At 54.4% G+C, this 26,660-nt stretch overlaps 1 protein-coding gene across 2 annotated transcripts in view; it reads left to right on the forward strand.

Annotated features, from left to right (window-relative positions):
• The window catches only part of CLUH (clustered mitochondria homolog), a 33,690-nt gene extending 10,549 nt beyond the window's left edge, over positions 1-23,141 (forward strand). For both annotated transcript variants that reach the window (XM_062615653.1, XM_062615652.1), the window contains exons 2-26: positions 760-956; positions 1,749-1,920; positions 2,071-2,214; positions 2,413-2,540; positions 3,177-3,331; positions 4,501-4,626; positions 5,580-5,727; positions 6,427-6,519; positions 7,021-7,715; positions 11,045-11,262; positions 11,839-11,943; positions 13,066-13,166; positions 14,545-14,697; positions 15,270-15,332; positions 16,005-16,249; positions 16,719-16,803; positions 17,344-17,497; positions 17,730-17,869; positions 17,978-18,058; positions 18,625-18,750; positions 19,207-19,328; positions 20,524-20,617; positions 20,797-20,931; positions 21,557-21,630; positions 22,233-23,141. In XM_062615653.1, the coding sequence (XP_062471637.1) occupies positions 760-956; positions 1,749-1,920; positions 2,071-2,214; positions 2,413-2,540; positions 3,177-3,331; positions 4,501-4,626; positions 5,580-5,727; positions 6,427-6,519; positions 7,021-7,715; positions 11,045-11,262; positions 11,839-11,943; positions 13,066-13,166; positions 14,545-14,697; positions 15,270-15,332; positions 16,005-16,249; positions 16,719-16,803; positions 17,344-17,497; positions 17,730-17,869; positions 17,978-18,058; positions 18,625-18,750; positions 19,207-19,328; positions 20,524-20,617; positions 20,797-20,931; positions 21,557-21,630; positions 22,233-22,398 (3,920 nt within the window). In that variant the 3' untranslated portion in view covers positions 22,399-23,141. The remainder of the gene's footprint in view (positions 1-759; positions 957-1,748; positions 1,921-2,070; positions 2,215-2,412; positions 2,541-3,176; positions 3,332-4,500; positions 4,627-5,579; positions 5,728-6,426; positions 6,520-7,020; positions 7,716-11,044; positions 11,263-11,838; positions 11,944-13,065; positions 13,167-14,544; positions 14,698-15,269; positions 15,333-16,004; positions 16,250-16,718; positions 16,804-17,343; positions 17,498-17,729; positions 17,870-17,977; positions 18,059-18,624; positions 18,751-19,206; positions 19,329-20,523; positions 20,618-20,796; positions 20,932-21,556; positions 21,631-22,232) is intronic.
• The last annotated feature ends 3,519 nt before the right edge of the window (positions 23,142-26,660 follow it).

Consider the following 26,660-nt stretch of genomic DNA (forward strand, 5'->3'; position numbering starts at 1 on the left):
GGAGGTGGCAGCTTCCTAGATCTTATCAGCCCTCTGACACCCTGCTCCTTACTGGAAGAGAAAACAAACCACTTGGGGCGGGTGCAGCGGAGCTGCCGTCCCTGTGATGCGCCTGCAGGAGCGTCCAACGTGGCGTCACCTTTCTCTGGAATGAGATCTCCTGTGCAGAGCCTCGCCCTGGCACCACGGGATCTCTGGGAAGTATTCTGGAAATGCAGAGGGTGGCCCGATGCGGGCAGGGCCGTGGGAGCTGTTTGTGTGCCTGGGGAGTAACCTGGCTCCACGTGACGCGCCGCTCAGCAATGCAACCGCCGGTCCCTCCCTTCCCTTCTGGCCGAGCAGTAGCGTACCAGGAGGGATGTTAGGAGCTGGGTAACATGTTGGTGCAGAGGTTACAGCTGCCTCCGGGCCGCAAAGCACCACACACCCATTTCTTTTAATTAAGAGGCTTCTTAAGACAGCTGAATGTGTCGTACCCTGACCCAGCCTTCCTGCTTTCCTTCCCTCCCCTCTCCGCATGGTGGAAGATGCGAACCCCGCGGGCGAGCGAGAGCATGTTGATTGTGCTGTGAGGGGAAGGGCCTGGCACGCCTCTGTCTAGTAAACACCAAGTGCCGAATAAAACGCTTGATGCCTTTTAACCCCTGGTTTGCTTGAGTTGGCCAGGGGACAGCGGTGGTGTCCAAACCAGCCTCTCCATCCTCGCAGAGGACCATCCGTCTGCTCTGACCCTGTCTAAATCCCTCTCTTCTCACGCAGAGCACCCGTCTGGCATGGCACTGATGAATGGCAGTGGCCCGCACGAGAGCCTCAAGGGTGAGAAGGATGCCAGGCAGAATGGCCACGAGGAGGCTGACGCAGGAGAAGATGGGAACGACCAGGAGGTCATTGTCATACAGGACACAGGATTTACCGTCAAGATCTGTGCACCCACCATAGAGCCCTTTTCCCTGCAGGTACCTCCTTCACCAGCTGGGTGATGTGCCTCACTGATACTCTGATTTAGCTTGATACTTCACCAAAAAAATTTGGATGAAGTATCTAATTTTGAGGAGAGGCATCTGGAGTCTAAATCCAGGAGGAAGTGTTATCTCACCCAGAGCAGCAGTGAGTGCAGTGAAACTGCTGTATCTCAGCTCAGCTTTTGTCTCTTTTAAATCCCCTTGGCTGTTAGTTTTAATAGGCTAATAATAGCAGGCCACGTTGTTTACAGCAGCTTATGTAAACTACCCTGGTCCAAGCTTGTGAGCAGTGCCAGAGGTGCTGGAGCAGAGCAGGAGGGAGGGCGGCAGCCCCCATGCATGAGCCAGGGAGGTATCTTGCACCGCAGGTACCACACTGGGTTGAGAGCAGGAAATGATCTGTTCTCCATGTGCATCATTCAAACCTCACCACAAATGCACAGTGTGATGGATATGGGAAGAGCCCCTGTTTTCCCCCACCACTTTCTGTTCTTGCACTGCCCTCTCAACCACCTCTGTCCCATGCTGTGTGCTTGGTACAGCACCAGGCTGTTACACCTCTGGGCGCTGAGCCTGTGGGATGGAGCTGGGGTGACCAGCCCTGCCAGAGGTAGCAGTACCCTCCCTCCCTGCAGAGACAGATGTGATCTTCCCAGGAGGAAGAGCCAGGGTCTGCCCTTGCAGGCCTGGAGGTGTGCAAGAGGTGGTTGATTCTGCAGCAGAGGGATAAAGTTTGGCAGGAACACGGGTGAGGATTGAGAGTGACTGTGTTCTTCCCTCCGTGAGGTGTCTCCTCAAGAGATGGTGCAGGAGATCCACCAAGTTCTGATGGACCGCGAGGACACCTGCCATCGGACGTGCTTCTCTCTGCAGCTGGATGGCAACGTCCTCGATAACTTCGCTGAGCTGAAGACGATTGAGGGGCTGCAGGAGGGCTCGCTGCTCAAAGTGGTGGAAGGCAAGTTCCTTCAGCTCGCAGGGGGGAGTGAGGGAGGCTTTACATCGGGAGTGGGTTTGGCCACCTGGGAGACCTTTCCCGTGGCTCCTCTGGGAGACCTTGTGCCAAAGCAGTGAGCGACTGTGTCATTCCAGTTTGTTTCCTCATCAGAGCCATACACAGTGCGAGAAGCCAGGATACACGTGCGTCACATCCGGGACCTTCTGAAGAGTCTTGACCCATCAGATGCCTTTAATGGTGTGGACTGTAATTCACTGTCCTTCCTGAGCGTCTTCACTGAAGGAGACCTGGGAGGTATGGGCAAAAAGGCTTCTCTGGTGTGGTCAGTGCTTGCATTGCCCCGACTCCTTTTGCTTAGTTAACACAGTGGGCTGCCCCACATCATTCCGGAGTGCAGAGAAGCAGTTGGAGCACTTCTGCATTCCTCCATGAATAATTGCTGGCCAAGGCAATGCTGTGCTTTTCAGCACTTTCTTTCTTTGTCCATTCTAGACAGTGGAAAACGAAAGAAGAAAGGTACTGAAATGGAACAAATTGACTGCACCCCTCCTGAGCATATCCTGCCAGGTAGCAAAGAGAGACCCTTGTGTGCCCTTCAGCCCCAGAACAGAGACTGGAAGGTAGAGTTCTCTTGTGTCATTCAAACAGCTATCCACACGTTCCTTGCAGCAAACTCGTGTTCAGGGAAGCTGCACTGAAGTGGACTTTGGGATTTGCTCTGCTTGATGCTTAATGAGTGCTGGGATAGCACTGCTTAGCCAAAAGAATAAAGTCCAAGACTTTGTGTGCAAGGCACTGGACACGGAGTCTGGACACCTGCAGAATGTAAAGCGCCGGTCTTATGGGAGGGGTGGCAGGGAAGGGAGAGCAGCATTTCTCTGCAGAGACCTGGAGACTGGATGTGCAGAACGCTACAAATGACCCTCAGCTTTCCCATACCCTCCCATTGGGATTCTGGTTTAGAAGCTGCCATTTGAAAACCAGTACAGCAAGAAATCCATGCCCTGTGCAGCCCAAAGGCCCAGGGTGGCTGTTTTTACTGGTCTTACAGTGTGCAAGGCGTCAAACTGAGGCCAATTAGTGACTGCACATGGCTTGAGGAAGGTTGTGCTCCCAAGACCGGGGGTTTGTGAGCTCTTGTTCTGGAGCCGTGTGAGAGCAGCAGGTGAAAGGAATCTGCCACGTACATGGAGTGGCTCTAACTCAAGGGAATTACTTCTGCTGACAGGAGTTGCTTCTGTTGTGTTCTTCTGTAGCCTTTACAGTGCCTAAAGGTATTGACAATGAGTGGCTGGAACCCACCACCCGGTAACCGGAAAATGCATGGGGACCTCATGTACTTGTACGTCATCACGGTGGAGGATCGGCACGTCAGCATCACTGCGTCCACCCGGGGATTTTACTTGAATCAGTGAGTAACAGGTTCCTCCTTGTGGGAAAAGAGCCCACAAACAAACAAGCAATTGCTGCTTTATTCTCTTTTTTTGTGGAAAATAGCCCGGTTTAATTCGCTGCTCACATGGTTTGGGGGAGCTGCTGCACTGGATCGGGCAGTTCACTTGTGCCTGGTACCATTTCTCTAGTGGATTAATGCCCAGTGCTTTAGGGAAAGTTTAAACACCCCTTAATGTCATCAGCTAACCAGAGCGTTTTGAGTCAAGGGAATTCCTTCCTGACCATTGCAGCTATCTCACTGTGCCCTCAAGCAAGAGCACAGCCTGTCAGAGCTTCCTGAGCTGGGCACAGATTTGGCTGGCTTTGTTTTATTTCAGTGCAGTGACTGCGAGGGGCTGCTCGAGCAGCTCTGCTGAGGGAGGTGCAGGGTCTGTCCAGCCCGATAGCCTGTAACAGGGACCTAGGAGTTGAAGATGGACAGGAGAGAGCTTCAGAGCAGAATCCCTGCTGTACCTGAGCAACCACCAGCTCAGGAGCATCTTTGGGTGGCTTTGACCCTGCAATCCAGATAATCACCTGGGTAACCGTAACCCTGTGTTTTGAAATACAAGGTTATAATGTACAGAAGAAAGCTGCCTGAAGAGAAGGCAAGCTTAAAATATAGAAGATAAAAATCAAGCACGCTTGTACCTTTTGTCTCATTACGAAGTGGAAGTGCTTCATGTTAAACTGGCTCATGGAAGAAGTAATTTGGAGTCCATTGCTCCCCCCAGATCTGTAAAAATAAGTGTTAAAAGTAGTGAGTCCAAGGGCCCACACGTGAGTGCAGATCCCAAGACCAAGTGGCCCAGTGAACATGAAACAAGTGGCCTTTTAGAGTTTGGCAGGACGTGACCTGGAGGGGGGGACCTGGCAGGCCTGGAGCTGTGAGACAAGGCATCTTGAGAGGGCACCCACTGTTCAGTGTGGGTGTGTGTTACTGTTGGGGTCTCTGTGAAGCAAAAGCCCTTCTGGTGTGTTTGGGAGCTATGTGAAATCCTTCCCAGCTATAAAATATAAGCCCTTCTTGAACCTCGTGGTTCATACAGTGCGTGTGTGGAAGGCTGCCATGTACCACATTCCTAGGGTATGGGAAGTCTCGGGTATGACATTGGCTTGTGGTTTTGTTTCTGTTCTCTCTTGCAGGTCTACTGCATACAACTTCAATCCCAAACCTGCAAACCCCAGTTTTCTCAGTCATTCCTTGGTGGAACTACTTAACCAGATCAGCCCTACCTTCAAAAAAAACTTCTCTGCTCTGCAGAAGAAACGGTAGCCGTGCTTCTTCCCCTCTAGCTGCCTTGAGTGCTCTGTTGTGAGGTTGCTTGGGGAGGCTCAGCTCTGTGGTACTTGATGTCACTGGTACAGCAAGGATTGCAGTGCCTGCTTTCTCTGAGCTCACATGGCAGGGGGGTGGCTGGGATGTGCACGTCTGCAGAGGTACCACAAAACACCTAATGTCAGCAGCACCCGATGTACCTGTATCTCCATCGGTAGGTGCTTCTCCCTGAATCCAGAAAAGAGGCTGAAGCATGAAATCCCAGGGAAAGCAACAGAAGGGCTTTGCGTAGGCTTACGGTGGAGAGAATAATTATTTGAAACATGTCTGTGCATGTTCATTTTCTCTAATTTCCTCTAGCTCCTGCAATAACAACAATAATAGAACAGCGGGCTATTGTTTTACTCTCGTGTCCTTGCTGCAGGGACCATTTATCCTGCTCCAGGACAGCAGGTCCTGTGCAAAAGCCTGTCATTCTTTAGAGTCCACTTAATGAAGTGCCTGGGCTCGGCAGGGTGCAGACTGACAGGCACATTGTGTGGCTTTCAGGAGCGCTGCTGCTGTGCTCATTAGGAAGATGAAAGTGACACTAGGCAAGGGCTGGAAATTAGCAGTGGCCTCCAGCCACCACTGTGACTATCTGCCCATTTAAGAGTGATTATACTGTGTTGCTTCTTGGGTCAGAGTAAATACAGATGAGACTGTCACCCGCTGGGAGCAGGCAGATGACACAAGGGGCTGTTGGGTGAAGTGTGCTTTTCCAGCTGCTGTTGAGAGATGCTGCCCGTGCCAGTCAGTCGTGGGTTATCGTACTGGTTCATGGATGTCACTGTGCTGCTCCTGAGGCCTGCTCTGCTCTGGTGCTTGTCAGAAGCGGAGGGAAAATTCTTAGAATAGAAAGCAGTCTTGCTTTGGAAACTGCCTGATTGTTTCACTCCCAATGCAGGGTTCAGAGACACCCTTTCGAGAGGATAGCCACTCCTTTCCAAGTGTACAGCTGGACGGCTCCGCAAGCGGAACACGCCATGGACTGTGTCCGGGCAGAAGATGCTTACACCTCTAGACTGGGCTATGAAGAGCACATACCTGGACAGGTACTGGCCTTGCTTTGCCTCAGAACACTGGCAAGAGTTTTGCTGCGCTGGGAGCCGGTTAACTGGTAACAAGTTGGCCTCTGGTGTTTGTGGAAGGTTTTGCTCATGAGGGATGACTTGCAGGAGTCCTTGCTCCTGACAGTCCCTTGGCCACAGGGGCTGTGCTGCTCAGGCTGCAGCTCCCTGTGCATGGAAAGGTCTGAGAGGAGCAGCTTCTGCTGGGGTGTTTCTAAATCCCATGTCCTTGCTCCGAGCACCGCTGTGCAGAAGGCAGAGCACTCCTCATGGCTCAGGCCTGGGACAGCTCTTGGCTCTCTGAGCAAACCGTTCCAAACGCTTCAGGTGCAGCTTTATAGCATGAGATGTTGCAGGCTGTGGGCAGTGCAGGCCTGTGACAGAGGCTGTCTGCCTGCAGCGTGACCACATCAGTGAAACCTGCACAGGCCTCCTCCAGAGCTTAGCAAGCTGCTACTTCAGAGAAGTTGCACTGCATAAGCTGGGGCAGTGCTGCTGGATAAAGTCCACTCCCAAGGAGTGTTCATTCCTGCCGCTAATTCACTTCCTCTGAGCTCCATGCAGCCTCAATTCCTGCCCCTTCCCCTGCCTTCTGTCACTAAATGCCTCGTAAAGCAGGAATGCTGTCTTGCCAGCCCCTTCCTACTCAGTGCATTGCTTCCCACAAGGCTTTGACTCTTTCAGACCAGAGACTGGAACGAGGAGCTGCAGACCACGCGGGAGCTGCCGCGCAAGAACCTGCCCGAGAGGCTGCTCAGAGAGCGAGCCATCTTCAAGGTAACTCCGGGCTGTTCGGGCAGCTCCTCACATCTGCCCTTTCTCTGCTGCCCATCTGGGCCCTTCACCTGGGCCACCCATTGCAAACTGCCAGAGGAGGGTCCCTGTTCGTTAGCTAAGGGCCTTGTGCCTGCCATCTGCTCCCAGCCCTGCGCGGCAGAACAGTGCTCCGTGACCCTGTGCCTGCCTGCTGAGCCTGAGGCAGCCTCTGCTCTTCTGCCTGATGCAGTGCTCCTTCCAGGGTGGAGGGATGGTGACATTTACACCTAAGCCCTCCTCTGCAGGTTGCTAATGAGTCTGAGCCCCGCTGATCCTGGGCTTCTGCCTCCTGGAGCTTGTGTCCAAGCCATCAGCCAGGCTCACAGAAGCAGAAGCCAGCTGCCTTGCCTGCTGGAAGGCTGTCAGGAGGAGTGAAGGAGAAATCTGCTGGGAGTTTTGGGAGCAAGGTGCTGGGAGGGTGGGAGCCCTTCCTGACCCAGTCTTCTCTCCACCTGCCTGCAGGTTCACAGCGACTTCACTGCAGCAGCAACAAGAGGTGCTATGGCTGTCATTGATGGCAATGTCATGGCCATCAACCCCAGTGAAGAGACCAAGATGCAGATGTTCATCTGGAACAACATTTTCTTCAGCCTGGGCTTTGATGTCCGTGACCACTACAAGGACTTTGGTGGAGATGTTGCTGCTTACGTAGCTCCTACCAATGATCTCAATGGTGTGCGGACCTATAATGCTGTGGATGTAGAAGGGCTGTACACGCTGGGGACTGTAGTGGTGGATTACAGAGGTTACAGGGTGACAGCTCAGTCTATCATTCCTGGCATCTTGGAACGGGAGCAGGAACAGAGTGTAATCTATGGGTCAATAGACTTCGGCAAGACCGTTGTTTCACACCCCAAGTACCTGGAGCTGCTGGAGAAGACCAGCAGGCCACTTAAGATCCAGAAGCACAAAGTCCTCAACGACAAGAATGAGGAGGTGGAGCTGTGCTCCTCAGTGGAGTGCAAAGGCATTATTGGCAATGATGGGCGTCACTACATCCTGGACCTGCTCCGCACTTTCCCTCCAGATCTAAACTTCCTGCCTGTTGAAGGGGAGGAGATGCCAGAGGAATGTAAGAAAATGGGGTTCCCCAAGCAGCACAGACACAAACTTTGCTGTCTCCGGCAAGAGCTTGTTGATGCCTTTGTAGAACACAGGTGAGCTGAGCTCCCCCTTCCTCCCCTTGCAGTGGTAAGGGTGCAGGTCAGGACCTCGCTGCATTGTCCCAGGGACATCACAGCAGAGCTCCCAGAAGCGGGCAGCTGATCTCCCCATTGCTTGGCCACGCATGTGCAATTATAGAAACTTAATGAATGAGCTGGAAACAGCAGGGTTCTGCCAGGGCTGCAGGGAGCTGGGGAAAGGCAGTTCTGAGTCTTCAGATCTGTTCTTGTTTCCTGTCCAGACATCCAGACGCTCTTCTTTCCCTGCAGATACCCTGATGGCTAGGGAATGAGAATGATTTATTCTTCCTTCTAAGGCTCTCCAGGTGTCTGGAATGCTACCTTTATTACCTCCCATTACCAATGGGAGCTGCTGGGTGCAGTTTGGTGGTGGGATGTGCAGGTTGGTGGTGGGATGTGCAGGTTGGTGGGAGATGTGCAGGTTGGCGGTGGGAGATGTGCAGGTTGGCGGTGGGAGATGTGCAGGTTGGCGGTGGGATGTGCAGGTTGGCGGTGGGAGGTGTGCAGGTTGGCGGTGGGAGGTGTGCAGGTTGGCGGTGGGAGGTGTGCAGGTTGGCGGTGGGAGGTGTGCAGGTTGGCGGTGGGAGGTGTGCAGGTTGGCGGTGGGAGGTGTGCAGGTTGGCGGTGGGAGGTGTGCAGGTTGGCGGTGGGAGATGTGCAGGTTGGTGGTGGGATGTGCAGGTTGGTGGGAGATGTGCAGGTTGGCGGTGGGATGTGCGGGTTGGCGGTGGGAGATGTGCAGGTTGGTGGGAGATGTGCAGGTTGGCGGTGGGAGATGTGCAGGTTGGCGGTGGGAGATGTGGAGGTTGGCGGTGGGAGATGTGCAGGTTGGTGGGAGATGTGCAGGTTGGCGGTGGGATGTGCGGGTTGGCGGTGGGATGTGCGGGTTGGCGGTGGGAGATGTGCAGGTTGGTGGGAGATGTGCAGGTTGGCGGTGGGAGATGTGCAGGTTGGCGGTGGGAGATGTGCAGGTTGGCGGTGGGAGATGTGCAGGTTGGCGGTGGGAGATGTGCAGGTTGGTGGGAGATGTGCAGGTTGGTGGTGGGAGATGTGGAGGTTGGCGGTGGGAGATGTGCAGGTTGGCGGTGGGAGATGTGCAGGCTGGTGGGAGATGTGCAGGTTGGCGGTGGGAGATGTGCAGGTTGGTGGGAGATGTGCAGGTTGGCGGTGGGAGATGTGCAGGTTGGTGGGAGATGTGCAGGTTGGCGGTGGGAGATGTGCAGGTTGGCGGTGGGAGATGTGCAGGCTGGTGGGAGATGTGCAGGTTGGCGGTGGGAGATGTGCAGGTTGGCGGTGGGAGATGTGCAGGTTGGCGGTGGGATGTGCAGGTTGGTGGGAGATGTGCAGGTTGGTGGGAGATGTGCAGGTTGGCGGTGGGAGATGTGCAGGTTGGCGGTGGGAGATGTGCAGGTTGGCGGTGGGAGATGTGCAGGTTGGCGGTGGGAGATGTGCAGGTTGGTGGTGGGATGTGCAGGTTGGCGGTTGGAGATGTGCAGGTTGGCGGTGGGATGTGCAGGTTGGCGGTGGGAGATGTGCAGGTTGGTGGGAGATGTGCAGGTTGGCAGTTGGAGATGTGCAGGTTGGCGGTGGGATGTGCAGGTTGGCGGTGGGAGATGTGCAGGTTGGCGGTGGGAGATGTGCAGGTTGGCGGTGGGAGATGTGCAGGTTGGTGGGAGATGTGCAGGTTGGCGGTGGGATGTGCAGGTTGGCGGTGGGAGATGTGCAGGCTGGTGGGAGATGTGCGGGTTGGCGGTGGGAGATGTGCGGGTTGGCGGTGGGAGATGTGCGGGTTGGCGGTGGGAGATGTGCAGGTTGGCGGTGGGAGATGTGCAGGTTGGTGGTGGGAGATGTGCAGGTTGGCGGTGGGAGATGTGGAGGTTGGCGGTGGGAGATGTGCAGGTTGGCGGTGGGAGATGTGCAGGTTGGTGGGAGATGTGCAGGTTGGCGGTGGGAGATGTGCAGGTTGGCGGTGGGAGATGTGCAGGTTGGCGGTGGGATGTGCAGGTTGGTGGGAGATGTGCAGGTTGGTGGTGGGAGATGTGCAGGTTGGCGGTGGGAGATGTGCAGGTTGGCGGTGGGAGATGTGCAGGTTGGCGGTGGGAGATGTGCAGGTTGGTGGGAGATGTGCAGGTTGGCGGTGGGATGTGCAGGTTGGCGGTGGGAGATGTGCAGGCTGGTGGGAGATGTGCAGGTTGGCGGTGGGAGATGTGCAGGTTGGCGGTGGGAGATGTGCGGGTTGGCGGTGGGAGATGTGCGGGTTGGCGGTGGGAGATGTGCAGGTTGGCGGTGGGATGTGCAGGTTGGCGGTGGGAGATGTGCAGGTTGGCGGTGGGAGATGTGCAGGCTGGTGGGAGATGTGCAGGTTGGCGGTGGGATGTGCAGGTTGGCGGTGGGAGATGTGCAGGTTGGCGGCGGGAGATGTGCAGGTTGGCGGCGGGAGATGTGCAGGTTGGCGGTGGGAGATGTGCAGGTTGGCGGCGGTGGGATGTGCAGGTTGGCGGTGGGATGTGCAGGTTGGCGGTGGGAGATGTGCAGGTTGGCGGCGGGATGTGCAGGTTGGCGGCGGGAGATGTGCAGGTTGGCGGCGGGATGTGCTGGTGTTTGGGCTTGCCCAGTGCAGGAGCTCTGGGAGCAGCACAAGTCCTAGCCACGTGGTGCAGCCTGGTGCTGGTGATGTGGATGCTCCCGCTGCCATGCGGAGGGCTGCAGGTGGCTGCTGTCGCAGATGGTCAGAGCCTGTGCTCTGCTTGCTGGGAGGATGAGAGGAGCCTCCAGTTGCTGAGGAGGAGCCCTGCCCGCTGAGCAGCCGGTTCTGCAGCCAGCGCCTGCCCCTGTGCCCGCAGGCAGGCTTTGCTGCTCTGGGATGGCTTCCAGACCAGCAGCCTGCAGGACCGTGGCTGTAGGGTGCTGCTCCTCGGCGAGCAGGGGCCGGGCCTCTCGCTAAGGTCCTGGCAGAGCTGCTGCTGGTTGGTGTTTGCCTCCTCTGTGCCCCTGGCAGAGTCTGCCCGTGCTGCTGCGTGTGAAAGCAATTTGTGAGCACTGCAAGGACATGAGTCACGCAAACCCACTTTGTTGTTGCTTCTGATCAACTAATGTGCGCTCCTGGAGGAGGGTGCACATCCTGCCCTCTGTGAAACTGTGGTCTGTAGTGCTACCTCTGTGAGGTTTTTCCTTGCAGAGCAGTGGTGATCGTAGAATCCCAGCATGGTTTGGGTTGGAAAGGACCATGAGACCACCCAGTTCCAACCCCTGCCATGGGCAGGGACGCCTCTGTGCTGAATTCCTCTTTCCCTTCGCCGTAGGTATCTGTTATTCATGAAGCTGGCTGCACTGCAGCTGATGCAGCAGAAGGCCAACAAGCAGGAGAGCTCGAGTACACTGGAAAATGGTGCCTCTCCAGAGAATGGAAGTGCAGACAGCGAGAAGGCTGAGTCAGAGGACGGTAAAATAGATGATAACGTGACTGGACTTGATCAGGTGAAAGAGCTTGCTGAGACCATTGCATCGGATGATGGAGCAGGTATTTCACCCGCAGCAGCCCAGGCCTCCTGCCCTGGTGGGTGGCTGTGTAACTGGTGGGAGCTGTGCTGGACTGGGGGTGATGGTTTGTTGTTAAACAGGAGCACTGGCAGCTTCCATCACGTTGTGTTTGCTGTTTGCATAGAGCTGTTTGCACACCGGTGGATGAATCGCCCTGGGGGCTGGGTGGGTGAGGGTCTCTGGATGCAGCAAGCCCATCAGCCCTGCTGCAGGAGTGAGAGCTGGCTGGCAAGCTGGCCTATGGGGCTGGTGGCCAGGGCTGGGCCATTAGAGCCTTGAGCCAGTGGTGGCCAGGCTGGGAACTGTTCACTGTACAGGCACCTGTGGGAATCCCAGGCTTGGATTTCGGAGCAATCCGAGCTCCGTGGGTTTTCTGGGCCATCTTGGTCAGACTTCTTGTATTTTGCAGCCATCCTCCTTTCCAGATGTCCTGCAGTGGTTTTTGGAATGGATTGCTGCTGCTTTTAGTTACAAACCTTTGAACTGATGAGCTAGGCTTCTCATTTCCTGAAACCCATGTGTGTCCTGTTGTATTCTGCTTTTCTTCCTGCTCCAGTGGATCCCAAGAGCCGAGAAGTGATTCGGAACGCTTGCAAGGCTGTGGGCTCCATTAGTGACACATCATTTGACATTCGGTTCAACCCAGATATTTTCTCACCAGGTATGTGTACAAGAGCTGGTGTTCGTCCTTCTTCAGAGCACTGCTGCAGCCAGGCAAAAACTGTGTTCCTCAGCCAAGAATATTGCTGGCTTTTGGCTAGCAACGTGGTGAAGCAGAAAGATACAGGAGAGAGCAAGGAGTAATTGATTGCAGTGCTCTGAGTCCCAGATGCAGGCGGTGAGCTGTCTCCCACCGCTGCACTGGGGAGGTCTGCAGGTTGCTGCCAAGGAATGTTCCTGCCATTCTCCAGCATCCCAGCTGCTGGACCACATGAAAAGCAGCAGAGGGAGGGAAGGAAATTAGATTTGATCCTAATGTAGCTACATAAAAAACAACAGTTGTGGCTGAATGACTGATGTTGGAGCCTCAGCGAAGGGCAGGGTTTGCTATAGTAGCATCACAGTAAGCAGGTCACAGTGCCCTTGCGAATCCATGCGTCAGTCATAGGCACCATTTGTAGCTTTCCATGGCTGGAATCAGCATTTGTCATTTGGAAATACAGAAGAAGCTCCCACAGTGTTTAGGGGGGTGAATACCAAGGCTGTGCACATGCAGATCACAGGGGAAGGGTCATACATAGTTGAATTTAGCTTGGGATAAATGTGTCGGAAGGAGTATGAGTACTGAAAAGCCGAAGCACCTTCTAAGGCTGGTAAAGGTCAGTGCTTTAGCACTGGCTTTGCAGCTGGAACTTAAACTTTTAATTTTGGTGTGCAAGAGCAAAAGGCTCAGTTTCTAGCTCAGTTTGAGCACTTGCGGTATTTGCTGGCCCATCTGCTAAAACATTCCCACTCCAGTCTAGCCAGCTGACTCTTCCGCACTTGAGCTGCTCACAGCACTTTGCCATAGGTAGAATGGGCCAAATAAAGAGCAGAATTTGAACGTGTAAAAGCTGTGTTAATGAAGAATGAGTGGCAAGAGCAGAACAGCCACTGAGCAGAACTGAGCAGAGCAGCCGATGCTCTTTCCATCCGAACATGTTGTAGAGTAGATGAGTGTTTGAAGAAGTATCTTTAATTCTGGGGCAACAGAATCACAACTCTACACCTCCTCTTGTTGTACACTTCTGTATGGGACTCATTTCCCCTTTGAGTTGATGTGTTTTCTCTTTTTCTCTCCCAGGTGTTCGCTTCCCGGAGTCCAGCAAAGAGGAGGTGCAGGATCAGAAGCAGCTGCTGAAGGATGCTGCTGCCTTCTTGCTGTCGTGCCAGATCCCAGGTTTGGTAAGGAACTGAGGGCCTGCAGTCGTGTCCCCTCTGAGAGCTTGCCTCAAGCCTGGCTGCTCTGAGCAGCACTCACACACTGGTTCCCCCCTTCACCTCCCAAGCCAAGGCTGAGTTCTGGCTCCAGTGGTGGAGCCTGGTGGCCAGGGCAGGCAGGAGAGGGGTTTTCCATGTCCTGACTGACACCATGGCACGATTTCCCCACCTCGGGCCAACAAAGAATTTTTGGCCCTGGCAATTACCAGCTATTGCTAAGAGTTTGGGACAACAAAGTCACCCTCCCTAGCCCTGGGCATCCTGCACAGCTTATTGTGTTACCCGACCCTGATTGTGACTCAATTGGTGACTAATAATTTGGAGTGAACCAGGAAATTGTTCTTATTAATATCTGTTGTAAAAGCCTCATTCTGTGAATCTAAGCATTTTGGATGCTTACCTATGCACCTGGCTAGATAGGAACTGCCGGCTTTTCCTTCTCGGGACGCCCTCTAAATTGCCTCCTAATGGGTGTTGCAGCTCTGACTGGGAGGGCAGAAGTGATGATCACTCCAGGAGGTGCAGGAGGTTTTGGCCTTACGTAGGAGGGGATTTTCCTTGCTGGAGAGTTTCTTGTGAACTCTAAATCCACCAGTTTTGTAGTCAGCATAACCTTTAAGAGCAGCTGCTCAGCCTTTAAGTGAAGAAGGAGGGGGAGTGAATCAGAATAGGGTTTGGCCAGTGGTGTTTTACAGGAGAGCTGATACAGGAGGGTATAAACCCAAAACGCTGCACAAGCAGCTGCGAGGACATGTTACAGACCAGCTGGTGTAAGCAGGCACTCCTCATACTCCGTGTATCAGCGAGTAACTGGTGTTACTCCATGATGTGAATGAAGTGACTGTTTATCAGCACTGCCACACAACTTCAAATGCAAGGGCCGTGTCCCCTTATCAGCTGAGTGTGCACAGCCCGTGACACCTTCTAGTTAGAAATGGTTTTAGTTAGTGCCTGTGAGGCCCTTAAAGAAGGGTTAGGCTGCTGGTTCCACAAGCATTGCTTAAATAGCCATACCAAGGCCCCGAGCAGCAGGGCCAGAGCAGCAGAGGTGCTGAGAAGAGCCTCTGAGCAGTCTCCCCAAGCTGAATTTATCCACTTGGGGTAAAGCAGCCATGGAGCCCGTGGCCCAAGGCTGGGAGCACTCAGCAGCTGGGCTCTGGCTACTCAGGGCTCTGTACTTGCCAGTTCTTGCTGTGCTTGTAACTCAAATGCCATTCCTGGAAGTTCTGTGTCAGACAACGCCTTCCCCCTCCCAGTCAGGTAACTCCTTAAAAAGGGGTTTAGAATTGGGATTCCTTCCTTCATGGTTGTGCCAGTAACCAGAGTTTGTCTGTACCCCCAGGTCAAAGACTGCCTGGATCACACGGTGCTCCCCATGGACGGGGCCACCCTCGCAGAGGCCATGCACCAGAGGGGCATCAACATGCGTTACCTGGGCAAGGTGATCAGCTTCATCACCAAGACCCCTGGCCGTGCTCAGCTGGATCACATCTATGTAAGCACCAGGCCTGACTCCGGGCTGTGGGTTAGAACCCCCTCTGGCACAGCGTGCCCTGTCTGGATTCCAGATTGCTTTCTCTGTGTGACAATAAACAGCTTCACAAACAGAGGAGGAGGAGGGAGAAGGACCTGGAAGTGGTGGATGGGGAGTTCTGCTCCCAGATCCTTAATGGCTTTCATAATGTTGGGGAGTTTGAGTGTCCTTTGGGATATAGGAGTGCTTCAGGGGTTCCCAAGCACAGTAGCAGGTAACACAGAGCTGGGGTTTAAGCTGTGCATTTTTTAAGCCTCTACAATCCGTCTGGTCTTAGGATCAAGCTGGAAAGTGTGAGCAGGAGGGCTGATGCTGGGAGAGCTCCATTGGAGCTTGTGGTCACCGTGCACAGATGTGCTGGGGCTCTGCCGGCTCCAGGAGTGTTGTCACATATAAACCAGCTCTGTGCTGCAGGGCAGGGTCTGCAGAACGTGTCCTGTGGACCTTCACAGAGCCCCCTTGAGAAGCAAAGTGCGTTCTTCTTTGCCATTGCCAACTGACTCCCAGTCTCTGTTCTTTATTCCTTTGGGTAGAAAATAGGAATCAGTGAATTGATCACGCGATCGGCCAAACACATCTTCAAGACGTACCTCCAGGTATGACCTGCAGCCTCACCTCTTGCCTCCTGTGTCCTCCCCAGGGCTTCTTCCACAAATAGAGCTGCTCCAGCCTCTTCCCTCATTAGGCAGCTCGGGGGTTGCTTAGCAACGGGAAGTACAATCTCATTAGTGCTAAAATAGGTACAGGCCTGCGTGAAGGGAAAACAAGTTCCCACTTGAAGGGAGCTTTCCCAGAGAGCAATCATTCATGCTTTCCCTCCTCATAATGAGTGAGAATTGGGGGAAGGCTTTTAAAAGTGAAATCACAGCTTGTTTTCCTGTAATACCTTGTCCTCTCAAACAGGGTTGCTTCTGCCCTTCTGAGCAGCTTTGTTGATTGCATGAACAGCAGTGCATCCCTAGAGCTGTCTGTACAGAGCATAGCGAGGCCCCTGGCTTCAGTCCAGCATCAGAATCCTCTTTATGCTTTCGAGTTTCTCTGTCCTGGGTAGCAGCCTGGAACAGAACTCTGTGTTTGTGTGTGTGCAGACGTGCTTCTGTGCTACATCTCTGTCGCTCTCAGCTAGTTCCATTCGCAAATGTTTTCTTCTCTTTCCTGTGAGGTTTTCCTGATGCTGTTAGGACTGGATTTGTGTGAGGCTCAAGGCAGAGCAGTGCCTGTATGATGAGGGCAGGTATCTTCCCTGGCTGATTCTGGTGTCTCTGCAGGGCGTGGAGCTGTCGGGGTTATCAGCTGCCATCAGCCACTTCCTCAACTGCTTTCTAAGCTCCTTCCCGAATCCCATCGCCCATCTCCCAGCTGATGAGCTGGTCTCCAAGAAAAAGAACAAGAAAAGGAAAAACAGGAACCTTGGGAATGCTGATAACACCGCCTGGGCCAGCATGACCCCTCAGGAGCTTTGGAAGAACATCTGTTCAGAAGCAAAGAACTACTTTGACTTTAGTCTGGAATGGTAAGCAGAGCAAACTGCTTGTGCCTGGACTCTCACCAGGTGCCTGCTGCTCTTCTTGGTCTGCAGCAGGCCCTGCCTTTGGACTCGTTTTCTGTTTGAATATAAACTTGTGCTCTCGAGGGTTTTACAGCCTTAGAAGGGCAAGAAAGAGCAGCAGGGGAAGTGTAACTGAAATGTGAAATGAGATTAAACCTGCGAGGCAAAGGCAGGTAGGAAAACCAGAGGAGGAAGGAAACCTCTCCTTAGCAGTGCAGAGGGGAGCAGAAGGCAAGAAACTGAAGGAGTGGGGCTTTGCTACTGTTGTGCAGCTCTGTGAGCTTTAACAGACCAGTAGCAACCCCTGTAATGTCAGTCATTGCTTTCAGTTAGCACCCAGTGGTACAGGGACCTGTGCTTCAGATGCACCGCAGTGGAGGGATGCCCTTTGAGCAGAAACTTGCCTGAGGGCTCAAGCCTCTGCTTTTTGCAGTGAGAATGCTGACCAGGCCGCTGAGGTGTATAACCTGCAGAAAATCACCCTGCTTCGGGAAATCTCCCTCAAAACTGGAGTCCAGGTAAGATCCACGGCTTCCCTCCCTTCCCCATCCTGTTCTGTACGCAGAGACAGGAGGAGTAATTGCAGGCTGCTTTGCAGGGGACAGCCTGTCCACCTTGCGGTGCTGGTGTTGGAACACAGCCCTGGGGAAAGAGATATCTAACCCTGTAGCTTGCTCTGCCTGACAAACCAAGCTCTCATCTCGAGTTCATGCACTCGTGTGCTCCCCATCCAAAGAGAAGCAGCTCTGAGCAGAGCAGGACTTGGGGTTGTCCTTGAATACAGGGGTTTCCTTCCCCACAGCGCTGCCTTCCTGCCCCTCGGTGGGTGCAGTGCTTGGCTGCATGGGGTTCTGTTGGGGCTCTGACAGCCTTGCACCGTGGTGTGATTTCACCACAGACGTGGTGAACACCTACACACGGTGTCTTTCCAAACTCCATCCCCGGGCGATGCAGGAGGTGTTTGACTGAATCCACACGCAGAACCTAGGGAGGTTTTCCCCTCTCTTCTTGCCAAGTACCTATGAAGGTGGTGACGGTGACCTGTTCGGTTCCTCCAGATCCTGCTGAAGGAGTACAACTTTGACAACAGGCACAAGCCCACCTTCACAGAAGAGGACATTCTCAACATCTTCCCTGTAGTGAAGCACGTGAACCCCAAAGCCTCAGATGCTTTCCACTTCTTCCAGAGCGGGCAAGCAAAGGTTCAGCAAGGTACAGACCCAACAGGGCCCTGCCTCTTGATGCGACTGCTGCTGAGGGCAGAGCAGGGCCCGCTGCCCTCTGCCAGTGTAGAAGGCAGCAACGTCCTCCTCCTGGGTCTTGCCTTTACACAAGGCAGTGACCTGTGGCTGCGTCCAGGAACAGTTCTCACTTCACAGGCACACGCTGCTCCAGTGGTGCAGGGTTATTTAACATACATACATGTGAACATCACCTCTTCCAGGTTTCCTGAAGGAGGGCTGTGAGCTCATCAACGAAGCCTTAAACCTGTTCAACAATGTGTATGGTGCTATGCATGTAGAAATCTGTGCCTGCCTGAGGCTGCTGGCTCGTCTCAACTATATCATGGGAGATTATTCAGAGGTAAGCAAGGGCTGGGATAGGGCCCGTTCACTCCTCCCGTTCCTTCCCCCTCTTTGCTGCGGTGCCCGGCTCTCTGTGACTTGCTCTTGGGGCTTGTGTTCTGTCCAGGCCTTAAGTAACCAGCAGAAAGCGGTGCTGATGAGCGAGAGGGTCCTGGGCATCGAACACCCCAACACGATCCAGGAATACGTGAGTACAGGCTGCGGGGGGAGCAGCAGCACCTCCTGGAGCCTCAAACCCTGTCTGCAGCCAGGGAACAGCGGCAGTTCTGCCACCCCCCTCGGCCCTGGCCTCCCCGAATCCTCCCCTTTCACCTTCAGTTCTGCATCCCACAGCCCTGTGAAGCAGACACCCCAGTGTTGGTTCCCTGTGGGCCGCTGGGCCCGCTGAGGTTGGGATTTGGGGGTTTTATCTGCTGAATGCTCTGCATTCATCAGTTCTGCGGGCTTTGCCCTGGGTTGTGTCACAGAGAGAGAAAGAGCCCCCGACAGCACAGCGAGGGTATCCCACACATGCAGGCTGATTCTGAAATACCCCATGAGGTGCATAGGAGAAACTGCAGTGAAACACTTGAGCAGCTTCCTTGGCACTGGGCTCTTGTGTGGCTCATGGAGCTGTGAATCAACCAGACCGGGGCTTGTCGAGTGCTTCAAATGCTCTTTAACCATAAAGGAGCATCCCTCTGTTTGTGCGCACGGGGCAGAGGAGGAGATGAGCACATGGAAACTTCACGCTGGTTCCTCCTTGTGTTGCAGATGCACCTTGCTCTGTACTGCTTCGCAAACAGCCAGCTCTCCACGGCACTGAACCTGCTGTACCGCGCGCGCTACCTCATGCTGCTGGTATTCGGGGAGGATCACCCAGAAATGGCACTCTTGGATGTAAGTCACCACTTGTGAGAGCCTTCAGGTTCCCTCAGGAATCTTTGTTTCTAATCTCCAAGAAGCCTCTTGGCCTTTAAAATGCCCATAGTGCTGCCTGTCTGAAATAGCCATTTAGGCACGGCTCCTCCCTGGGTTACTGCCAGTTGGGACCAGTAGGATGGAGAAAAGGCATTTGCCTCCTCAGCTGGGCAGGGCAGGGCAGCACCGGGGCACAGGAGCCGTGGGTTTGAGCACCTCATCCTTGGGGAAGTTCCTGAACTTCTTGCTCTCGTCTGGCTTGTTTGGACCAAGCTCCCACAGACAGAGTGGTTTCCTGCCACGTGCTATGGGGATCCCTGCTGGGGGCTTCACTTGCTGGCTGTGAAGCACCCGAGTGGTCTTGCTGTTTATGAAGCAGTCAGTGCGTGGTTTGAATTCCCCTTTCCTCAATGCCTCCGTGCTCTCTCTGTGCAGAACAACATTGGGCTGGTGCTGCACGGGGTGATGGAGTACGACCTCTCCCTCCGCTTCCTGGAGAACGCGCTGGCCATCAGCTCCAAGTACCACGGCTCCAAGTCTTTGAAGGTTGCACTGAGGTGAGGCGTGGAGGACGCTCGCTGTGCTCATGTGGGAGGGAGCTCGTCCAGCTGGGCCCTAAATCAGAGCTTCAGTCTCATCCCTGCTGCCAGGCTCCTCAGGACCGCGGGGCGCTCTCGGGGTCATGGTGCAGCATCCAAGCTTGTTGTCCTGAAAGGCAGAGATCCCTTGTTCTTAGGTTACCTGTGGGCCCTGCACTGCAGCAGGCTGCCCCAGAATCTGGTCCTTGGGTCTCTCAAGACACGTGTGGCAAGTGAAGGTGGGCAAGCGGGGCCCATGGAGTTCCACTGGGAGCTGCCTGCTACACGAACACTGGTGTTTAACTGTTCGGGCCCTTGGGGAGCTGTCTTTGAGCAACGTGTGATTTGCTTTTGTCCCTTCACTGTAACACTGAGCGGCTCCAAGGGAGCTGTGGGCACTCAGCACCTTCAGGGTCTGCTCTGCCCCTCAGCTCTTGGAGCTGCCTGCACTGCCCCCGAATGGGTGCAGGACCAAGCACACGGTGGCTCTCTCCTAATCAGTGCCACCACATTGCAGCCCATCTGCTCTGTGCCAGGCTGGAAATAAATCTCACTCAGCACCCGCAAGAGCCTGACGTGTTTTCCAGCCCTGATGGATCCGCATTCTGCAGCGAGCATCCTGCCTGCCCTCCGGGGCACTGGGATGCACGATGAGGTTCATCCCCTCCCGCTGGGTAACGCTGCCAGACCTGGACTCTTCCTTTCTCATTCCAGAAACACTGAGGCAGCAGAGCCCAAGCCGGGGCAGCTCTCCCAGCTGGAGGGAGCCCAGGTGATCCAGGAACAGCCTTCCTGGATGCTCCTGTGCTGGAGGATCTTTAATGGACTCTGAATAACCAAGTAATTCACACGTTTGCTTTCCAGGAAACAAAGGGACCCTTTCTGAAGGGCTGGGGGCTGCTCCCTTCTCCAGCTAACAAATGGAGCCCCGAGGGTGCAGAAGGCCCCAGTTCAGTCTTTATTTCTGAAGGTCACTTCTCAGCATTCCAGCAAACCCCAACCCAGAGCAGTTCAGTGTCCTAATCCCAACAGAAACAACTCCCAGGGTGCTGCGTCTGCCTCTTTTCACACCAGTGTTAAGACCTAAACCCCGCTGGGTGCAGGCAGCGCTCGCTGCGGTGCAGGATTGTTTCCTCTTCATGAAGGCACCTCTGAACCCTTTTCCTTCCCTCAGCCACCACTTGGTAGCCCGAGTGTACGAGAGCAAGGCCGAGTTCCGGTCAGCCCTGCAGCACGAGAAGGAAGGTTACACCATCTACAAGAACCAGGTAGGAGCGCGGGTGCTGCTGAGTCCTGCCCTTGGCAGCCCCTCTGCACCCCAGAGCCGCAGGCGGGAGCAGCTCCGAGCCAGGGAACCGACCCTCTAGGGATGGGGACACTGAGGGAGTGCAGCCTGGTCTGGGGCCTGCCTGGATTTGTGTTGAGCCTTCTTCCCTTTGCCACGCAGCTTGGAGAACACCATGAAAAGACCAAAGAGAGCTCCGAGTACTTGAAATACCTGACTCAGCAAGCAGTCGCTCTGCAACGCACAATGAACGAGATCTACAAGAACGGCTCCAATGCCAACATCATGCCTCTTAAGGTAACCTCTGCGCAGCGAGAGCGCTCGAGAGCACTTCGCTGATGACAGATTTGGGTTGAGCTGCTCCTGAAGGACTGCGAGGGGGGGCAGTGGCTGGGGCAGCCCCGTCACGGGCAGGAGGTCGCTGTAGATGCTCAGGCAGATGTAGCGCAGCATCACCGCTGTGGACTCAGCGGTTGTCCCCTCTGTGGGTCTGGCTCTTGCTCCGGCTGAGCTGTGTGGGTGCAGAGCACCCAGGGAGCTCAGCTCACGCTGTGGGAGCCCGGAGCACCCAGACCTGCCCCGTGCTGACGCACCGGCTGCAGGCGCAGGTTGCTCAATCCACAGTACTTTGGTTTCCTCATCTGAGAGAATGCTGTCATCTTTCCCGGGTGCTTTGATCCGCTTCCAAGGGCGGTGTGATGGGATGGGATGGGATGTGGGGTGGGGAGCCTGCCTCACCTCACGGCACATGGAGCAGGAAGGGAGCAGCCCCCTTGGGCCAGCCCCAGCTGCTCCCATTGGGGTATCCTATGAGCCCCAAGGGTTTCTAAGCTGTTGGTAAATGGGGCCTGGGTTTGCTCAGGAGCTCCGAGTTCTCCTGCCTGGGTTTTGACCTCTAACAGGGTTTTCTCTCGTGCTGCAGTTCACAGCTCCCAGCATGGCCAGTGTCCTGGAGCAGCTCAACATTATCAACGGCATTCTCTTCATTCCACTAAGGTAGGGCAGGTCCTCTGGGTGCTGATCTTTAGGAACCAAGGCTTTGTCTTATCTGTGTTCCTGAGCTAGCGTCAACCCAACACTTCCCTCTGCATTAAGAGTCCCTGTGAGGCACAGCCAAGGCTGCTTGGCAGGGTGGTGCTGTGTAGGTGCAGCTCAGAGGTGTCCCTGCCCCAGCTCCATGGGGTTTGTTTGCAAAGAGCATCAGCTGAGATCCCAACAGCAGCCCTGTGTCATTAGCGTCACCTTTGGGACTTTTATTGTCATTTTGATAATAAAATGAAGAGTGCTTCATTTTATGGTAAATTATCTCTTAGTTGAACAATTGCTTGGGGAGGGGGTGCACAAAGCTGAGCTGAGACCAGTCCATGGCTATAGATAATCACTGATGGGAACCACTGCCCAGAGCGGTGCCTGCACCCAGGCAGGACCAAACCTCACGGCCTCTGCCCTGGGTGGCCACCGATGGCAGAGCCCCAGGACAGACCAAGCACCGTGCGCGGGTGCTGCTGCGCCTCGAGCCCTGGGCTGGGGCCGGAGCGGTGCCTGTGTTCACCCCATCCCCAGCGCTAACGTTTGCACCCTCCCTGCTTTCCCCTCAGCCAAAAAGACTTGGAGAACCTTAAAGCCGAGGTGCAGCGGCGCCAGCAGCTCCAGGACAGCATCAAAGGCGGTGAGCAGCTGGACCCCGAGGACAAAGCCGTGGAGGAGGAGGCTGAGCCGCGCATGCCTTCCGCTGCCATCCCCCTAACACAGAGCTCTGCTTAATGTGTACCTCGCTTTAAAACAAGTTTAAACCACCCTTTTCTGAGGCTGCGCCAGGCCCCGGGCCGCCCCGGAGCAGCTCCTCCTTTTTGACAATGTTATTGCACTGGTACAATTAATACACAATGCAAAGAACTAATCTGAGAAATGTAATGTGTCTGGCTGAGCTTGTGGCTGCCGCGGGCGCCGAGCCCCGCGTCGTGTCGTGTGTGTGCACAGAGCATCACTTCTTTCTACTTTGTACATATGAATTCCAATGAACTGTCTGGAGGTATGTACCATTTCTCAGGTCATTTTTATGTTGACTACGGACACTGCTTTGCTAAACCAGTATAAAACCAGCCCCAGGCCAGGAGGTTTGTTTGGCCCCGCCCCCCCCCCCCCCCCAACACTGCCCCAGTCTGTGCTATAAGGAAAACCAAGCAGCCATAGTCCTAGTGCTGGGTACCGCCTGCGGGAGGGGATGTACAGCGTTTTCTACATCAGGATATAGCCATGGGATTCCTTTAACCATTCTTTTTTTCTACTTTTGGTTGGCAGTTTGGCAATTCAGTGGGTTTTGTAACATTCACATTCTAATTTTCAAGGTAAAGATATAGACAGAGATTATATCTATAGATCTATATATATATATATATGAGATACTCACTGTTCCACTTCTGCTCTGCTTGCAGCTGAGTAACTTGGGATTCTGTATCCAAAGAGAGAGGGCTTGATGTTAAATAAAGCGCACAAACTTCCAGTGATGGAAACCCCAGTGCCTGGGGGGTGATGGCACCCAGGGGGGCTGAGCTGAAGGGGGGTAGTGGGAACTCACGGCCCTGTTGGAAGCAAGGGGGGAGGTCAGAGACAGGGACCGAGGGACTGCGGCGTGATGGGCACGTGGAGCCACGTTGGGCGCGTGTTTCCCACAGCCTGGAATTGCCTGGCTCTGGGGAGGGGGTGAAATAAAAGCTCCAGTTCCTGCAGTTTGTACCTGAGTCCTCTGCACGCTGGGGCCGAGCCCTTCCATTGCTGGCAGTGGAGGTCACTGCAGTGGCCGATGCCCCACTCGCCCACCCTCGCATCCCCATCGTGCCCACAGCGCTGACTGGGGACCAGCGCGAGGTCCCGGCCATGCAGCAGGTACGAGGTGACCGCTGCAGTCACAGCTGAAGGGGCTCCCCCAACCCCTCCACCCCACAGAACAACTTGTGGGTGCCAGGCCCTGTCCCCCCTCTGCCTGCAGTCTCTCCCATGGTGTCCAGCACAGATTATCCCCAAATCATGTTGCTTCTCCCACTGCCCCCCTGGAGAACACCCTGGGTCCCTGTACCCCCATATAGGTACCTGTAATTGGGGGGAAGGAGGGAGCTGTTGGGACAAAGAGGAGGATTCGTTACTGCAAAAGAACTTGCTCTTAGTAAGAAAAGCTCTGAATTTCCTGAACGCAATCAATCAATGACTGCAGTGCATCTTTCCTATGAGATTTTCCTTTACCGGTGTCTTTCAGTCCATTAAAGGCTTTTTAAACTGTTCCAGGTCCTTCTGGTTTCTTTAGTGGATACCAATCACCCCACTGCTGCTGAGCAGGAGACCACAGACAACAGGCAAAGGCTCCAGTTCCTGTGTAAACCTGTGCCTGCACACGGATGTAGTACCCATGGTGTCCCCCCGCGCTCTGGGCTGTTCTGATCCCATGGGTACCACAGCCCCTGCTCTGTGCCCCCTCTAACACAAGGCTCCTGTGGACAAAGGAATCAACTCCAAGAGATCAGGAACAAACCCAGCACCAGTCACAACCACAGCACCCCCCCAGAGCTGCTCCTGAGGAGCCTCCTCCCGTCCCGCTCAGATTAAACCCATCAGCAGTCCCACAGGAGGCACATGGGAACACCGTGTTTGTCCTCCTGCCTCTCCCAGACACTCAGTGGCATGGGACCTGCCGCATCCCTCGAGCGCTACAGCGTTGGGGATGTCACCAGTTAAACCTCCCCTGCATTTAGTGCCTGTACTGGTGGGAGACCCCCGCTCAACCGAACTCCAACACACATCCATCCTTCCCACACCCAGCCCTGGCTGCTGAAAAGCATTTCCCTGTCCATCAGTGCTGCATCAGAACCGGAGCCAGCCGCAGGACAGGGAACACAGAAAGCTCTCAGTCACCAGCTGCTCCGAGCACCAGTCAAGTCCCCCCCTTTTCTCTCCTCTGTCATAAGCTGACCACGTTTGTAAACCCATCAGGGGCTCCCTCGCAACCCTGCAGCTCCCACCGCAGCCACAGTGACCAAATGAGTTGGTCTCCTCCGGAGGCCACCCCAGCTCTGCTCCTGCTGAGCAGCAGGTTGGGGATGCTCCCGCAGCTGGAGCCCTGCCCCACTGACGGTCTCAGCCCCGGTACCAGCCGCACCGCAGGCAGGACACAACCAACCACAGAGCACCTCGAGCACCGACCGCAGCCACGTCCCGCAGAGCTGAGGCCACTGCCCCCAGCCCAATTCACCCCGAGCACTCTCCACAGAGCACAACGGCAGCACCAGTGGCACCGGGTTAGGGTTAGTGGCAGATGGTTCCTATGGGGCCTGCTGTGAGGGAAGGGTCAAGTGAAGGGGGAAAACAACCACCGCAAAACCCCAAACCAAACCAGACACAGGAAAACGGGGCGCTGGGCATGGAGCAGCCCCCTCCGTGGGTGCTCACAGTGCAGACCCCACTCCAAAGCTCCACACCGAGCACGTTCACATCTCCCTCCAGCACAGTAACCAACAAAACTGATGCTCCAACCACAACCAGCAGCCCTACAACCAGCTCCCCGGAACACAGGCAAATGGAAAGGAGATGAAAGAAGGAGCCAGAGTGGAGCAAAATCTGAAGGGTGAAACACCAGGAGCTTTTTTCAAAATAGTTTTAATTCTGGCATCCAAGGAAACAAACCCACATCTCGGTTTATATGCATTTAATAGTTTACCAATTGGTACAATAAGATTTTTTTAATATGCAGAAAACATGAATAAATTTTGTTTTACACAGTCTGAGAGCAACAAATCTTACTGTAAAACACAGAGCAGTATTATATACATTCCTTACTGATTTGTTTTGTTTCAATTGTGGCAATAGCTTCAGTTAACTCCAACGGTCTGGGAACTGTTTGCTCCAATTGCAACCTCTAACATCGTTCGCGTGAGAAAAGCCAACGTTTGCCTTCGTGTCAGCGTCAGGATGGACTCCTACAACGTCAATTTGCTAACTCATCTGCAGAATGAGCTGGGGAAGCCCGGGGGACAGGCAGGACAAGAGAGCAGCTACTTACAGGACACAGTGGAAAGAGAAAAAGGCCAGTTTAAATCCAGTTGTGACTTGTAAATCCAACTCGACCCTCCCCACTCCCGACACGTTCAGCCCTACCACTTTATGCACATACTCTTGCTAAAAGACTCTGGGTTTCGACTTCAAATACACTGGACTGTATGTACAGCAAAGAACTCATCCCAAGTGCGTTTCTCCTTCACTCAGCTCAGTGTTTAATATCAAACCATTAAAAGGATTATCAAGCCACCACTGTCTACAAAAACAAAGTATAAGCTTTTCCTTTTAAACAGCTTCCGCGCGAGCCCGAAGCTGTTTAAGAGTGGTCTCAGCAGGCAGTTCACATAGAACAGGAGGAGGCGGACAGGAGAAGCGGGGTACGCCACGCTGGGCTCTGTGACTCTATAGCCAAAGCTTCCAAACCACTACAGTGCTCCCCAGCCCCTGCACAACTCGCTAGCATCTAGGGTTTTCTTTTTCCTTAGTGCCCGGGCACATCATTGGTCACACCACACACAAAAGCAGGACGGTTCGTTTGAGATCTCCTAAAGTGCAAGATGCTGGAAAACACCAACCGCCAGCCTGCGCCTGCACCCCCATCGCCGCTGTGCTTTTCAGAATGCATCTAAGCCTCCCTGGGCACGCTCTGTTCGTGTGGCACTGGAATGTCTGTCTGGGTTTAAGCCAAAAAGTCCGCGTTATCTGGTAACACAGCCTCTAGGTAGGTATTTGGAAGCCAATTTTAGTCAGGAAAGTGACAAAGCAGCAGTGAACCTCTTACAGCCTCTCACAAACTCGAATCCCAACCAGTAACCTCCTCACCACAGGAAAGGCACAGGGTGAGCTGACAGCAACACGGACAGGGGGAAGCTCAGCACCCAGGCACGCCGAGGAGCCCCTCACCGGCCCGCTCCTGTGCACAGCTCCCTCTATTCCTCTAGCAGGGCTTTACCTGGTGATCTCGTCCCTGAGATTATTCA

The sequence above is a fragment of the Pezoporus occidentalis genome, unplaced genomic scaffold (assembly GCF_034315485.1).
Source record: "Pezoporus occidentalis ecotype Australia unplaced genomic scaffold, CSIRO_AGI_Poc_V1 ctg183, whole genome shotgun sequence".
Lineage (NCBI taxonomy): Eukaryota > Metazoa > Chordata > Aves > Psittaciformes > Psittacidae > Pezoporus > Pezoporus occidentalis.